Here is a 16,205-nt window from a genome sequence, read left to right as displayed (position 1 = left end):
TGGTCTGCTAGTTGAGAAGAGGAAGGCACAGCACCTTGAGGCCTGCATGGTCCCTTCTGTGCAGAACGATATCTAGATGTAGAGACCGGCTACAGGAAACTGGGAACAGGATTGTCTCTGGGGACGGTGGTTGGGGGGCTGGGGGATTAGGGAGGGCGGGTGACTTATTTTTTAAAAAGGCGTAAGCCCTTTGACATCTTGCCTTTTATAATCAGGGTGCACTTCATTTATTCAAGAAAACCCCACAAATCATAGTTTTTTAAAAAGTCAAATAAATCTCTTTCTCTGAGTTACTGTAATTCTCTCTCTCTTTTTTTTTTTTTGGTAAAGCATGGCGGCAAATCCCACTTTATGCTGGAGCAGCCTTTCCCGGGGAATGGTGAGGCCGACATCCCCTGCCTGAGAGCAAACCCCGGGTGGGCTGCCCAGGGAGGCACACAGGGCGCCTGCAGGTGTAGTGTGCTCCAGGGGAGGGCAGCCAGGCTAGGCCTCGACTCTCCCCTGCCCTCCTGTGTTAATGCTGCAGTGGGGCTGCTTCAGGGTCACGTGGCCCGTCCCCTGCGACGAATCCCACAACATTCCCAGTGGCTACGAGAGCTGAAAGGCAGCGTGGGCACAAGCACGAGGGGGAGGTGATCCCGACAAGTCACATTTTGGGGAATTTGTGACAGGGCCACCCTCCTGTCCTGCGGCGTGCAGGCTGGGAGGGGGCCCCCCTCTGAGGCCCCTTGTGGGCTTGCTGTGCCCCAGCCTGCGTCTCGTCACTCTTGAAGGCTTAGCTGTAGTACAACCAAACCCCTTTCCACCCGAGCTCCGCCAAGATAAGGCTGACAATTTTTGAAAGACATTAATTAGAAGGAAACTCACAGAGCACAGTTTCCTAGACCATTTTGGCAGGCATGGGGAGACACCTCGCTCTTGGCAGAGCAAGTTATGGCACTGCACCCAAGGCGAGCAAGGAACTTTCTAGGCCCTAGCGGGAGTTCCCTGCGTCCTGCCTCGGCTGGGGGTCTCAGGCCTGGTGGCTCTGACGCATAGTTCCTCAAGCTCACTTCTCTAGAGAGAGAGCCACCGGCGGGGGGAGACGCACTTTGGGATGAGAGGCCGCAGGCCAGCTCCCAGGCCCAACACCACCAGGGGGCAGGTCGCCAAGGTCACCCAGAAAGAGCAGGGCGCCTCAGTCTGTCCCACGTCTATACTTTTCTTCTTACTATACAAGCCTCAAGGCAGCTACACACAGGAAGGACAAAATTCTCCCAGAATCCACTTTCCTCCTATTTTATTATTATTCTTCTTGTTTTAAAAAATATTTTATTTTTAAGTCATCTCTACACCAAACGTGGGGGTCGAACCCACAGCCCCGAGATCAAGAGTCATACGTTCCACCAACTGAGCCAGCCGGGCGGCCCCTGCTGTCATTTTAAAAGGAAAAAAAAAAAAAAAAAGCGTTCTGGATGAGGGGTTTCTCACCTTTTTCAAAGGTTCCACACTTGCCATGTTCTTCCCTGGCTATGAACCTCGCACCTGCATAGCTCCATCTGTAACGTTCTCCTCCCCGACGCCTTGGCCCTTCACGGACCAGCCCCGCCTTGGGGCTCCCTTGGCACTGTGGGGCCCGCACCCACACATAACCGATGACAAACAGGAAGGGAGGTTGTGCCTGAATCCAGAAACCTGTCTTTTCTGACCTTAGAGAAGACAGTTATTCCTTTATTATGGCATTCTTGATATAATAAAAACATCCTAAAGCAGGTTTCAACTGAGAAAGAAAGAAATGAACGGAGCACCCAGTTCTCCTGGCTACCACGTCCACACGTCTTGGCGATGGGTGGGTGCACAGGGCTGAGCCCGCGTCCAGTGACGAGCAGCAACTACCTGCTCAGGGAGGGGCACTTTCTAGTGGCCTTCCAGAATTCTCTCTAGTCTCTCTGTTGTCTGCGGCTGTGTATAAATCAGTTATCTACAAATCTTTTCAGGAGTTAGAATAATTCTTTCTGGAGAGAACCAGCATTTACTACTGCTAATATATTCTGATGAAAAGAGAAGAGGGGTGCCTGGGGGGCTCAGTCAGTTAAGCGTCTGCCTTTGGCTCAGGTCATGATCCCGGTGTCCTGGGATCGAGCCCCACATTGGGCTCCTTGATCAGCGGGGAGCCTGCTTCTCCCTCTGCCCCTCCCCCTGCTTATGCTCTCTCTCTCAAATAAATATATAATTAAAATCTTAGGAAAAAAAGGAGAAAAGAGAAGGAAAAAAAATCACATCAAATCTAGTCTAAGGCACTGAGTGAATGTGTTTTAGACAAGCGCCATGGAATCTCCTGGGGGTGCAACCAGCCCCTCCTTTTCCTATTAACACGCTATCCAAATGCCTGCATGAGAATCCTACTGCTGAGTTCAAAGCGCTAAAACCCTGCACATATTTTCCTGGTCATCTCATGGGTACGACACGAGAGTCACTATGCATATTACAAAGGAATGTCAGCCAATCCCTCACCGGGGGCTGTGGCCACGGGACTCTCCCGGTGCGCGAGGCCACGTACAGCACCCAGCCCGTGGCCATCGTGTCAGCGAGGGGGCACGTGTGAGGCCACCCACATTCAAGGCACTGCAGCAGCTGTCCCCTCGAGAGGCAGCTGATGCCCTGCTGACTGAGAACAGTGACACGGAGCCATGGAATTCTCCACGGGGGGAGAAGACTTGGAACCCACAGTTCCTGACTGACACGCTGGGCAAAAAGCTGGATGTTTTAGAATTAATCGGAGGAGGCTGGGCCATCCTTTCGCTTAGCCGGTTTGCAATAGTCCATCTGAGGCCAGGCCGGAGGCTTATTAGCCGCAGTAACCAAACGCTCTCATGTTAAAAAGTTACAACGCGGAGCACAATAGTTCTCTGTAACGTAATGACTAACATCGCGTCCAGGAAAATCTGTCCCCTCCTCTTTTTTTCTGCCCTTTTATTTTGTCTCTTGTCTCCTTCCTTCCCTTGGGGCGAAGAGATTAATCACACCAAGGAACTGTGAATATGAAATGAGCTTCAGGGAAGGAAAATGGAAAAAAAATGCAGTGGTTTACTAGATCGTATCTACCTACCGACCTACTACGTGCGTACCTACCTACCCAGCTATACGTATGCGCACACGCAACCCCCTTCCTCGAACCTCAAGGTTTTCTTCCCCTTCAAAAAGCCTGCTGCCTGATAAGCACGGATGGCAGGCCCCACTCAGAGAAAACAAGCCTCACAGGGCCCCTCCCCTCCCCTTCCATAAGTGCTTTCTTGGCTTCAGCACTGAGACTGCCAAGCAGTGTGAGGTCGGCTGATGCGTGATACCGGGGATGGAAGAGAGACAAAAGGAAGACACAGAGAATCGATCCCCAAAGGCCTCCCCGCCAACTCCACCTTCAAATACGTTTGCCATATTCGATCAAAGACGACCCTGGATAGGACTGGCGACGCCCCTCCCCAAGACACTGGGAACTTTGAAAGAAGCCAACTCAAAAATGTTTGCAGAGGCCTAGACTGCCTGGAAATATATTAACAAGTATCTCATCTGAAGTTCTGGCCTTTAAGCTCCACGCGCTCCCTTTTAAAAGGTACTCATGTGATTGGCCAGGAACCCCTGCTCTCCTGATTCTTCATCAAGGCCCCCACAGCTTCTAAGAAAAAGGACAGGTCACCAGCAGAAAATGGCATCAACCCTCCTGAATGCCCAAGGCCATCGCCCCAACGCTCAGATCATCAAAGGAACATTCGGGAATGGTTCCGTTCACCAAGAGGAACTGGTGATGTGATTCAAAGTTCACTCTCTCTCTCGTTGTCAAACTCATCAGCAAGCTTGACATAGAGATCATTAAGGAAAACAGAGACCCTGAGGGGTGATAGCGCCGGGCAGAAAGAGGCAGACAGGAATTCTTTAGTGAGGCAGACAGATCCCTGCGTCAGCAGCCTGCTGTTCAGATGAGTGAGGCCACTCCACTCCCGGGCACCTTATCGCCATGGTAACTGAGCACAGAGCCCTGCACTGGGCCCACGCGTTCTCTGCTCTGAGACCGTACCCCTCTCGCTGAAGAGCTGCAGACAGAAGGCCAGTCTTCCAGAGTCCTTCCACATTTGGGACGCTACCCTCACTGCCAGGCCAGCTCAGCGGCCTGGAGGCTCACGGGCTGAGCGTTTCTTGCCAACGTTCAGGAATCAACCAAGCCACGGCTGGAATGATCTTCCTGCCGGCAGCTGGCTCTGCCATGCTGAGCCGCCCCTGGCAAGGGCCTCAAGGAGCCACCACCGAGGACAGCACCTTTCTAGGCCTGGGGAGCCTCTTGGCAGGGTTCTGTGGTAGCCATGGTGAGAACAGTGAACCAGAATCCTGGGGAAATCCTAGAACCGTGTCTTTGGGGCAGCACTGCAGAGACCCTGATTCTCTACTCTGTCGGGGAAGATTCTGGAGTCCCCCATGGGCATCCGTCCAATGATTTACTAATACTCATCATCGTAAAATAATTGTTTTTGGAATCAAAATTCCACATACTGAAAAGCTCAGCTACTTTGATTTTTAGAAACACTCTTCAAAGGATAACACTGACAGTAAAGAAATCTCAAGGTAAACTACTACCCACAATCTTGCCACTGTGATAACCGTCCTTCTCGTCTTGACAAGCACTTTCTAGTCTTGGCCGATCCAGAGAAACATTCTGGCTTAGCTACCATCATGATATTAAAAAATTTAGGGGCATCTGGGTGGCTTGGTCAGTTGAGTGTGTGACTCTTGGTTTCGGTTCAGGTCATATCTTAGGGATCGAGCCCTGCATCGGGCTCTGTGCTTGGTGGGGAGTCTGCTGCAGATTTTCTCTCTCTTCCTCTGCCCACCCCCCCACTTGCGCACATATGCGCACACTCTCTAAAATAAATAAATCTTTTAAAAATTATATTTTCTAGAATATATGAAATACTTTTCCATTTCTCTCCACAATCACCAGGATTATTGTTTCTACAGCTTTCCTCTTGCTGACTGACAACAAGGCATGGTGGGTAAACGGTTTGCACTCTTGTCTCCCGTCTGGCTGAGGTGACACAGGGAGAGGCCGGCCTGCCACTTCTTCACAGAAGCCACTGGAAAGTTCTTCAGTGCTCACTTTTATCCAGAGGCTCCCTGCCTCCGCCAATCTGCAGACTTGCTAAGAGTTCTATGCATCACTTTATAAAGTAATTTGATATCTCACAAATACCATTTATGTCCCTCTGAGGAGCCCGGCGTGGTCTTCCTACCCTGGGACTGTGACTATGGAAGTTCTAGCACAGTAGCAACTACCCGCCGTACAATAAAGAGCAAAAGGCCGTTCTTTTCAAGGATTTGTTCACTCACACGTGGAGAAAATTTTGGCATCGATCATAACTGACCTGGAACTGTGGGAGATTTCCTGTTTTATTCAGGAACAAGTGATTTTGAGCTAAAACACGTCGGTCACCTGCCAAGTTTTAGTCCTGACTCTGGTGGGGCAGCAAATACTCTCGGAGGGCTTACTGGGAGGTCAACTCTCCACTGGAGGAAGAGGCAAGGCGAATTCTCCATGCAAACGTCTGCAAAGCTCGGACACCAACAACTCCGTGCATCATTCTCCCCGATGCCTCTGGAAGGCGAGCCGGGGCGGGTGAGGTCTCTGGGGCTTGCTAATGCAACTGACCAACCCGGAAATGACGCGGGAAGGACGAAGCTGGGATCCCTCCGCGGGTAGACACACTGCTCCGTTCAGATGTCCAGCCACGGAGACCAAGGGTTCGGGTGCGATACAGCCTTCCGCCCCCCCACTTCGGTCAAAATCAAATCGGGAACAGCCCACGCGCAAGCTCCGCCCGGAACTGCGCTGCAGGCGCCCCGCTCCTGCTGCATCTGTGCGTGGGCCTGGCATCTCGCAGCGGTAGCGGCCGCTGCTGCCCAGCTGTTCCCCGCGCTACACATGTTTTCCCTCGTAAAACTTGCAGCAGGCTGGCGGGCTTCACGCTCCTCACTTAGCTTTGTTTGTGTTTTCAATGAATCAATGGGATATGGAGACTAATCAACATGTTTAGAAAAATAAAGGAAAAACGAGGAGCAGCTCAAGATGCTGGCTGTTCCTGGAAGCTGGGCGAGCCAAGCTCTGCACTAGCGGGAGCGCGGGGAGGACACGCGAGGCGGTTCCGGGAGCACGGTGCCGCTGCGAGGGGCCCGCAGGACAGAAACGCCGCCTCGGAGACCCCCGGGCTTCAGATGCCAACAAGCAGCAGGGGAGCGTCTCGGCGGCCGGCACTCTAGGCCCCCCCGCCCCCTTCCAGGCTGGATTCGCATCCTCAGCCCCACTCTCCTGGGCATCACTGGCTCTGTATCCAGTCTCACCCCGAACGGCTCCCAGGGGTCCTCTGCCATCATCTCCCTTACACGGCCCTGCCGGCCGCTTCCTTCTTCCCCGGCCTTCTTGCTTAAAGGTGGCCCCAAGGTTTTCCAGATGGACTCAACTTCTCCCTGCCGTGACTCTGTGGGGCGAGCATCACATGCCCGATCCTGTCCCCTCCTATTCATATGGAAGCACACCCCACCCAATACAGAATGTGTCTCTGGCTTGGACCCCAGCCCCCAGGCTGAGCACCTAGAAGCCACAGACCGAGGAAAGACTTTGGTGGCGAGCAGGAAAACACTGGAGGGAACCCTCACTCAGCTGCTGACTCTCCCCTTCTCCATTAGAAACTAGGACCACGGGAACCGAGTGTGCCAACCGGACACAGCGTTTTCAGCTCCCCAGATCCAGAACCAGGGATCCTCTGAGTCTCCCTGCTACAGGCCAGAGGATAGGAGAATGTACAGGGGAGGAAAATAATTTCACACACACAACAACGAGAATCGGCTTACCTGAGCTCACACAGCCCTGCTGCAAGGGGTCCTGTAGTGACGTCACAGAATGGAGAACTAAATAAAGCAAAGGGTTACAATTAAGTGAGGAAACAAACCCCAGGTGCTTAAAGCTTCCTAGTGCACCCAGCACAGTGGAGCGGGGAGAGTATAAGGGCCCCGAAGGTCCCACTCCTTACAGGGGGGCCAGGACTTGGGGTCTGTGCAGGCAGGCACAGCTCTGCCAGGAGAAAGCCGGGACTCCCGGTCAGGCGTGGATGGAAGCCGGAGCCCGTTCTGTCTTTCACCTCTATGTCTTTGGCTGATTTCCTTTCCCGATTCCCTGATTTAGCTACTTGACTTTTACTTATATTTATGTATAAACAGCATTTTCTTAATTAGTAACTCATTTTCCGCTGCTTATAAAATTAGCTAGGCATAATCTCCTCTCTCCTAAAAACTGAAGTCAGTCCCATGGCAACAGGTTGTGGAGGAAGGGGGCCGTTTGCGGCCTCCAGGCGCCGGGCAACCGTGGAGGGCACAGCCGGCGGCCTCCCCGCCTACAACTCCCCTGCCCCCACCTGCAGGAGCCCAGGGCCGGGCGGCCCTTACCTGGCCCTTGCTGCTGCCCCTGCACCGGCAGGACACCCTGGCCCAGCTCGCCGTTGAGCCAGAGCTGCATCCGGATGAAGGGTTCGCGGCCTTTCTGGGTCAGCTTGCTCCAAGGCTTTGGCCGGGACAGCATGTCACTGACGCTGCCCTGGGACAGGCCCAGTACCTGCAGTGGCAACCAGAGACACGGCATCAGTGGCCAGGATTTAGTGTGAGGCCACAAGATGCTTCGAGATGCACACACAGCCGTGGAGAGGCCGTGATGGATGACACCTGCTGCGCGTTTTAGGGGCTGAGCACAGACCACCCCCCGCCCACTGCCTGGTGGATGGCGCCAGCCTGGGGTGGGGCAAATAGCTTTCCAAGGTCACCGGGGGGCTGCTGCCCTGGCATGGGGGAGCCATAGTTACAGTCCTAGCTTTCTGCTCGCAGGGAGAGGGGATGGGATCTCGCCCGGGGCCTCCATCCTGCCAAGGCCACAGGGCTGTCGCCCCGACACCCTGAGAAGGAAGCGCTGAAACCATCTTGCTCTTTGGGGGTGTCATGAAAGGTGGAGGTGCTGGGGCCAAGGACCCCTGTAGCGGCCGGAGCAGCAGATGCTGGCGGGATGCGGGAGGCCAGTTGTCCTTGTGGCGCTGGGCCAGGCTGGCCTTTAGAGAGGTTTGCTCTCTCTGACCACATCCTGCTCGGCAGTGGGGGCCCAGAGGTGAGCTGGCGGCGAGGGGGGCGCCAGCCGGGGAGTGAGACTCACTGCAGACAGCCCGCAAGTTGCACGTACATGCCCGAGTTTTCTGAACGCTCACATATGGCCATACATATGTATGGGCACAAACACCCCCCACAGGACACAGATGCAGCCCAGAGATATTTAGGGGCTGCATTCGATCACTCTTTTGAAAAGTTCTCAAGTTCCAGAATAAACTGCACTCACGGGCCAAACAAGTTCAACGCTATTAAGTCTCTGCTAAATTTAAGGCATGAGCACAAATGTCTATTTAAATGTTCTCAAATGATATTTTTACAACACTGAACTAGAAATTTCAAGGGACTTTAAAATTCTCGTCCTCACTTCTCTCCACCCCATCACCTTTTGCAAAATCAGGACAAAGAGATCACAGTGAGATATTGTAAGGATCCGAGGCACGGCGTGTTGCAAACACTGAACGCAAGGCAGGACAGTGTGGGGCTGGGGGGGACGCAGGGAGCGGGGGGAGGGAGACCCCACGTGGGGCCCCTCGGAGGCCACTGCCGACCCCGCCATGTGCCCCTCAGGGAAGCTGCCTTTTAGGGGACTGGAGTACTGCTCATGATGCCCAGGAATTACTGACTCTGAAACGATACTGGGGTACTTTGTTTATCTTCTATTTTACGGCCCTGGTACATCCCCATTATCCAGGATCTCATACCGGCAAGTGCCAAGAACAGAAAGGGTCTGGGGGCTGACTCACAAACCACTGTACTTTCAGGAGCCGGGGAGGGAAGACGTGGAAATGGGGGCTTTCAGAGCCAGCAGTGGGCATGGCCCGGGCCGCCTGAGCTATGGATTCTGGGCAGCGCTCTTCACCAATCTGGCTGAATGGGGCCCAAGCACCTTCTGAGTTATGAGGAAGGTACGATTATGCCTGTCGTGTGGCACGAGCTTTTCCCATCCCACGCCTCTTGCTTCTCTGCACAGTGGTGGTCTCCCTATGGGATCAGATCTTTTTTGGCCAAAAAAAAGCTGTGGGGGTGCGTTGGCCACACTTGGCAGAGAGGTGGGACTTGAACTCAGTCACCGGCCGGCCAGGGGCATGGAGTTGACTTCCCTGAACCTCACTGTCTTTATCTGTCAAATGGTGACTTCAGCGCCCCCTCATAGTGTCACCGGGAGTTGAAAGGCGCATGGTGGGTGGTGGGGCCCAACCCAGAGTCTCACCCCAGATAGGGACGCAGCAGATGGAACATTCACTGGCCAGCCTCTCCAGAAGTTTGGGGATGGACAACACTTTCTGCTCTGTGGCTCACTAAAGGGGCGACGGCCACGTCCTCCAGGGAGATGGGAGAAGACAGGCCCCTGAATCCAACCCCTTACCTTCTCCCCGAAGATCCTTTGACAGATGCCGTTCTTGGCCAACTTCTCTTTCACCTGCCGGGTGAGCTCGATGGTGTCCACTTCCTGGTACATGTAGATCTCGTATTGCTCTGGGGTCAGCGGAGGGACCGAGGGCTTGGTGGGCTTGGACAGGGGCACGATCGGGGAGGAGGGCAGGGGGCTGTTCTGGGGCGTCTCGCTGCGGCTGGCTCCGGTTAGGCTCAGCTCCGAGCTCTGGGAGTACGGCGACTCGGCGCTGGGCCACTCCTTCCAGTACTCCGACGACGAGGGTCCCTGGAGCTGGCTGCGCTCGGCCCGTGGCTGGCTGCCGCCACCTTTCTCCTTGGCGCTGCTGGCTTCCTCCGCCTTGGTGTCCTCGGGGGGCACGGCGCTCTTCCTCTCCGGCTGGACGGTGCTCCACCAGTGGTCCTTCCACATGCCGCTGCGGCCCAGCTCGCTCTTCACGTGTCTCAGGACCCCCTGTGCAGACTCGGCCGCTCCCTGGAGGTCCAGCCCGGGCGCGTCCTGGGACTCCTTTTTGAGGGCCGGGGGGTTGGGCAGAGCGGAGGCGCTGGCATCGGGGGCGGAGGGGGGCTTCTTCAAGGAGAGAGCGAGCGGAGGGTAGCTGGACACGGACGACATGGGCGAGGAGGGTATCAACTTGGGGGTCAGGATGGCGATGTCAGCCTGGGACAGTGGCGCGGGCTTTAAGGCGGGGTCGAGGGCGGCCTGCTGGGCCTCCATTTCGCGGCGGGCCTGCTGCAGGATGGAGCGGATGGCGTCGTCGGAGCTCCCGCTGCTGGACGTGGACGAAGGCTGGGCTGGCTCTGCTGCACGGGGCAAACACAGACGTGAGATGGTGGCGGCCCCCCCCACTTCGGCTGGAACACGCCGCTTTCCCTCCGCTTCCTTCTAACCTGGCCTCCCACAAAATGCCGATTCTCGGGGAGAACCAAGCTGCTCTACTCTGCCAACGTTTCCTCCGTCGGTGGACCCCGCGTGCATCCTGTCTGGGCAGGGACAGACGGACTAACGCCACCGCTCGGAGATCCGCTGGCCCTTACTTCACACCATATGAAAGCGTTCCTTATCTCCGAGTGTGGGGGAGGGGGAAGTGGGCAAACACTCAGGGACGTGCCACCATCCCTGAGGATTTCTGAACAACGTTCTCGTGTGCTAAATTCCAAAACTGTAGTGGTTTCGTCAACCTTCGGCAACATCATTTCTGTGAGCGGTTGCAGCGTGAGACCGGAGTCTCCAGGGATACACGGCCGTGTTTGGGCTGGCTCACATTTACTTCCCCCTGTGCAGGTGACTGGGGTGTGGCGAGCCACAGTGAGCCCCACGATGGGGGGACAGGGGCTAGGCCCTGGTCCGGGAACCCAGGGCTGCCACCTTGGGGGAGTCGCAGAGGGCACCGCTAGGCCTCAGGATTTCCGTCTGTGAGCGTGGGACAGCTGATGGGCTAGATCGAGGACTCTTAACGAGGGCTGTGCCCCAGAAGCACCTGCTGGGCTTGTTAAAATGCACCTGCCCAGGCCCCAGCCGCGGAGTGGCAGGTGCGGGGCTGCTTTGACCAACTCCCGGGTGACCGTGGAGCAAGGCCCTGGCTGAAGAGCGCTGGGCTGAAGGCCCCTGTAGGCGGCTCCAGCTCTTAGACTGCTTCAGGTCTGGGGCAGGGAATCACGGGAGCCAGCTCTTTATCCACTTTAAACGAGGCTGGAAAATGCTTCGAACACGAGGGACAACCTTTTAGGCCTCTCAAGGACTCGATTTCACGGGGTGACCGAAGGCCCTCCTTTGTGGACTCACACGAGCCCCACAGCACCCTCGACGGCAGGCAGACCCACCACTGCTCTGCAGGAGAGACTAGGCCGTTCTGCTCCTAACTCAGGGCTGCCTCCCACCCTGTCAGGGGGCCTGGCCAACTCTGCTGGTTGTTCAGTCACCCAGAGGAGGGGCTGCCTTACACGTCAACTCTGGTCTTGAGAAGAGGAACTACACCACATGGAAGGCCCCCCCGGTGTCGGGCTTGAGGCCTCACAGGACGGTCTCCCTCCCACCGCTCTGGGGGTCCCTGTAAGGAGGCAGATGGTGGCAGGGCAGGGACAGATGCTGGGACAAGAGCTGAGAGACCCGTGTTTCCACCCAGGACCTGCCATTTAATAAATCTGGGCACACTGTTTCACTTGGAGCCTGAGTTCGAGAACCAGCAGTAGGATAACAATACCTATCTTTCAGGGCAAGGGCGAGGACCTAGTTTAAACAGGACAGTAAAGGTAAAAATGCCAAGCCCGGGCCTGGTTCCCAGGAGGCAGCTCCGAGCTCACCACTGAATGAGTCATGTCGGAGTGGGGTGGGCCTGGGGAGAGGGCCTGGCGACCAGGGGAGGGACCAGGTGGTGGCCTGCAGCCAGGCCTGGTGGGAGCCCCGTCACCAGGCCCGCGGGGGAGCGGCTCTGCAGAGCGGGGGCTTCACGGGGACAGGGCAGGTGTGTGCCCATATGCTGAACCCCAGAGCAAGAGAACTCAGGCACTCGGTCTCCTCTCCAGCAGCAGGTCTGAGCTGAACCTACGGCCGCTGTGCCTCGCAGTCACACGCAGCCAGAGAGAGGCTGGAGCGTGGGAGCGCTCTCCTGTCAGACGAGGCAGCTCTCCGGGAGCTCCGAGGGCCGATTCCTGAGACTGCCTGACGGCACAGTTCCCGCTCCTCCCTGGCAACGTTCGTTCCGTGAAGCAGCTTAGCATCGATTCTGCACCCATTCTTCTTCAGGGTTTGGTCAAGGACACATGCAAGTGACAAAGCCCGTACGGCATTTGAAAAGGGAAATCCGATACACGCTACTTGTCCACGTAAGTCAAGGCCAGTCTAGGCCAGGGGACCTTCTTGAGTCAATGCTAGGCCATGACGTGATAAAAAGACTGGTTAACTATTAGCAAAATAGAGATCACGCAGACCTGCTCCCTCCTGCACTTGCCGGCACGCTTGAAAACATACGTCCTATTGTGTGGGGCTTTTTTTTTTTTTAATGTTAATTACCACTAACCAGAACACTCATGACAATTCTTCTAATTAAGCCTGGAAGACAGTGGTCAAAGAGGTGGATTCCGTACCAGTTTTCTGCACCTGCAGCTCCCTTTTGGCTTGTTCCAGGATGGACTTGATTGCTTCATCGGATCCGGTATCGGAGGCTCGGATCCGGGTCGTGATGTTACCTGCAGGGAGAAGCCACACCAATGACATCAAACCCACACGTGAAACACACACACACACACAAATCAGTGCTGCACAAAGAGGTCATTCTGGTCAATAGCTCCCGAGTTGAGGCCGGTGACGGTGACGGAGGCAGGCCGTGGCCTCCCGTTGACCCGTACCTGCCGTGCGTGCGACTTCACAGCAGGCACTGCGGCCCCGGGGCAGGAAAGGCTTCCTGCGAAATCTACCTGGTGGTCAGGGTCATCTGGCCAGCGGGACAAGCTCTCACAGTTACCCCAACTGGCCGGCACCCGTGGGGCGGGACCAGGGAGAGCAGGTCACCTATTCCAGTACACGACCAGATGAAGGCCTCAAAAGGGCAGTGGTGTTTGCGAATCGTTTAAAAGCAACTCCGAAAATCTGCTTTGGCCTGGGACTGTGCTCGGGGTTCTGCGCGTCTGTTGGACGCTGGTGTCCCCAAAAAGCAACAATGGGTGAAGGGTCGAGGCGGATTACCTATCAGTCATTGGCACATACAAGGTGAAGAGGATGAAGGCTTCACGTTTTGCCTTTCTGATCACATGCTGTCTTTTAAAAATTTATGAACAAGGCGAGTAGCCTGCAGAGCTCCCTCCAGGACAAGACTTCAGTCTTTTGGTCACATGGTGGCGCTCTGCAGAGTAGCCCCCCTGCATGGACGCACGGAAGCTACTGTGGCCCGGGGGCTGGCCGCGGATCTTTCTGGAAGCCTTCCACATATTGTATTTTAATTCTCCGCTACCTTCCTAAGTAGGCACCGCCACACCAAACCATCGCGAAACAAGCAGACCGCGGGGGCCAAGCCCCTTTAAAGATGCAGCACCAAGGAGCGCGGGGGGCCCACAGGAGAAGGGATTACGTTTGGAATTTGCTGGGATTTGTCCACTCCGTAGCACCTTTAACATAGTTCAGACTTAAAAGGAAGTACAAGGAAGCAGCAGTATGTCATCTGACTCAGCCACCTGATTTTTCTCAGAGCGACGCGTTCGTTACGCTCTTGCCCGCTTCTGAGAAAAGGGGGGGGTGCGGTGTAATTTGAACCTGAAGGGGGGTTGGGATGGCACCTGGGGGCTGATTCTTTGGGGCGCTTTCTCTCCTCGCCTCTTCTGCACCCGGTAGAGTGTGGGCAGCTCGGGAGGAAGGGACTGTGCGTATTTGAGCCCGTGCTTTGTTTTATACTTACTAGCTGTTTTTCCATCAGGTTCCAGGCCAGAATCACACTGCACAGTTTTAACCCAAATGCACAGCTAAGGACATGCTGCTTCCTAGGTTTTACTAACTGCAAAGAAAAACACCTGCCTGCAACATACCTTCGGACCCATTTCTTCGTTTCGGTACTTCCTGAAATAGTCTGTTCAGGCTCTGGCCTGGATTCTCTGTTGAAAAACAAGTGTGGTAAGAACAAAACAATCAGGGGGATGGTGGTGTTGACGATATGGGCTGTGTGACATGAAATCTGAGCCGCCTGTCACTACAGAAAGGGCTCAGGGCTTCCTGTGCAACTCGGGAGTGACTAGAAACTTCTGAGAGGCCCTTCCCTGGCCAGCCGGCCTGCAGAGGCCATGGCTCTGCTGCGGAGGATCAGACAGACCTAAGGAGTGGCCCACGGCACCAGTGCCATGAGGGTCAAACGGAGGGAGCACCGCCTGCCACCAAGCGCATCGCCCACCAGCCCCCGGAACAAAGCTCACATTAATCATCCAAAGACAGTCCATTTCAGTTAACATCGCCATAGAAAGCTCGATGTGCTTTGTGCAAATCGACACTGTTCGAAACGTCTCCCTTCTCCGTTTGTCGTGTTTCAAACGCGTCTGATAAGATTCACCCCTCTCTACCACCACTGGTTTAGCAGAATGATCCCGTCGTTCAAGTGGGAAGGGATTCTTTCAATCAGGGATGCGAATGGACTTTTCGTCTTTTTGTGGAGGGTAGGGTAGGAAGGGTGTTTCACTAAAACTTCCACGTATCTCACTCAAGGCAGGCGTGTTTTGCTCATTGGGTTGCGCAAATCGCTCACAGAAGCTAACACCGGGAGGGAAGCTGGCGTCAGGACACGCTCCCTCGTGCGCGTGGGGAACAGGGGAGGACACGGGACTGATACGCCCTCCCCGGGCCCGAGCCCCGGGGCTGCGGCTGTGGCTCTAGGGCTGGACGCTGCCTGAGGGCTCCCCTCATGTGAGGCCAGCAACCACTGCCCCTCGGACCCCTGGACGTTACACACGTCGGGACCCTGTACAGGGGGTAACTCCGTCCGAGTTGGTACGTGGGACCGAGGTTCTGAGTGTGTTACATGCGAGGCGCTGAGCGAGTGTCAGAGGCCAGACCCCCCCAATCTACGGGCTCCAGCTCCCGCCAGCCGACCCTCGGACCCTGGAGATGGCAGAACTCAAGAGCACTTTACCCGATGTGATGCACAGGTGTTTCGTCGCGCGCACACCCACACACTCACACACAACCCTCACGGGCTCACACGCTGGCGCCAGCCCCCGAAAGCCTCTCACCTCTTTGTCTGCCTTGGATGCTGCGAAGAGCCAAGATGTTCTGCTCGTCTGAGAGGAACTGCTTCATCTTGTGAAAGGGCTCCTTGCCGCGAACGGTCAGTTTGTTCCATGGCTTGGGCCGGGCCAGAATCTCGCTCACGGACCCTTGAGACAGTCCCAAGACATAGTGTCCGAAAATGCGCTGTCCGATATTGTGCTTGATCAGCTGTTCCTTCACCTGCCGGGCGATTTCTGCCGTGTCTATCTCCTCGCCCTCGGAGGCGCTCCCAGCACTTTCTGACTGGCTGGGAGACGGGGCCATGCCATTTACATCTGGGCTCTGTTGTAATGGACTTTGGGAAGATATGGAGTTTGTGCTGTATGGACCTGTTGAAAAAATCATGCTTGTGCTTCCTGCTTCCTGCATGGCCTTGGAGTAGAAGGACTGCATTAGCTGTCGTTGGAGGAGAGAGTTTAGTGCAAATTTTCCCGTAGAAGCCAGGGGTAGGCTGGGGCTTGCCAGGGATGAGCTGAAAAAGTCTTGCGTTAACCCCGCTGGTGAGAACTGGTGTGTACCATTAGTATTGGAAGCCTGCTCCCCCGTGTTGCGGGACAACTGAGGAGGAGGGGAGGCCGGCAAAGGTCCAGGACGCCGACTCTCAGGCTGGTCTTTCCCTTTTCTCCTGGCTGACCCTACAAGGAAGGGCAAACATAATGCATTATGGGGGATTCAAAAGGGAAAAAAAACCAAGACCAAAATGCCAAGTTTGCCCCACAAAAGGGAAAAAAAAAAAGTGCAGATTTTCCAAGGGCCAATGAGGTGTGTTGGTTTGTTTTTCAATTGAATTTTTAAATTAGCCAAACGAGGCCCCCCGAAACAAGCAACATGCATTTCATGTTTGCACCTTTCTTGTACGTTGCAGCCTGGAGAGTCCCCTCGACACAGATTCAAACCC

At 55.3% G+C, this 16,205-nt stretch overlaps 1 protein-coding gene across 10 annotated transcripts in view; it reads right to left on the bottom strand.

Moving 5' to 3' along the window:
* The window catches only part of CUX1 (cut like homeobox 1), a 359,174-nt gene that overhangs the window by 54,514 nt on the left and 288,455 nt on the right, over window positions 1-16,205 (bottom strand). For 4 of the 10 annotated variants that reach the window (XM_045773833.2, XM_045773831.2, XM_045773830.2 and 1 more), the window contains exons 15-20: window positions 15,271-15,942; window positions 14,080-14,145; window positions 12,649-12,750; window positions 9,536-10,365; window positions 7,465-7,630; window positions 6,874-6,930 (exon numbers count right to left, since the gene is read on the bottom strand). The exons of 3 other annotated variants lie outside the window; for them this stretch is intronic. In XM_045773833.2, coding sequence (XP_045629789.1) covers window positions 6,874-6,930; window positions 7,465-7,630; window positions 9,536-10,365; window positions 12,649-12,750; window positions 14,080-14,145; window positions 15,271-15,942 — 1,893 coding nt within the window. The remainder of the gene's footprint in view (window positions 1-6,873; window positions 6,931-7,464; window positions 7,631-9,535; window positions 10,366-12,648; window positions 12,751-14,079; window positions 14,146-15,270; window positions 15,943-16,205) is intronic. 3 more of the 10 variants (XM_087867942.1, XM_087867932.1, XM_087867935.1) reach the window with 3 other exon arrangements.

Source organism: Ursus americanus, chromosome 2 (assembly GCF_024610735.1).
Source record: "Ursus americanus isolate L20-20 chromosome 2, mUrsAme1.1.p, whole genome shotgun sequence".
Taxonomy (NCBI): Eukaryota; Metazoa; Chordata; class Mammalia; order Carnivora; family Ursidae; genus Ursus; species Ursus americanus.
The sequence above is the reverse complement of the archived record's forward strand: the minus strand, read 5'-3'. Positions and strand labels throughout refer to the sequence as shown.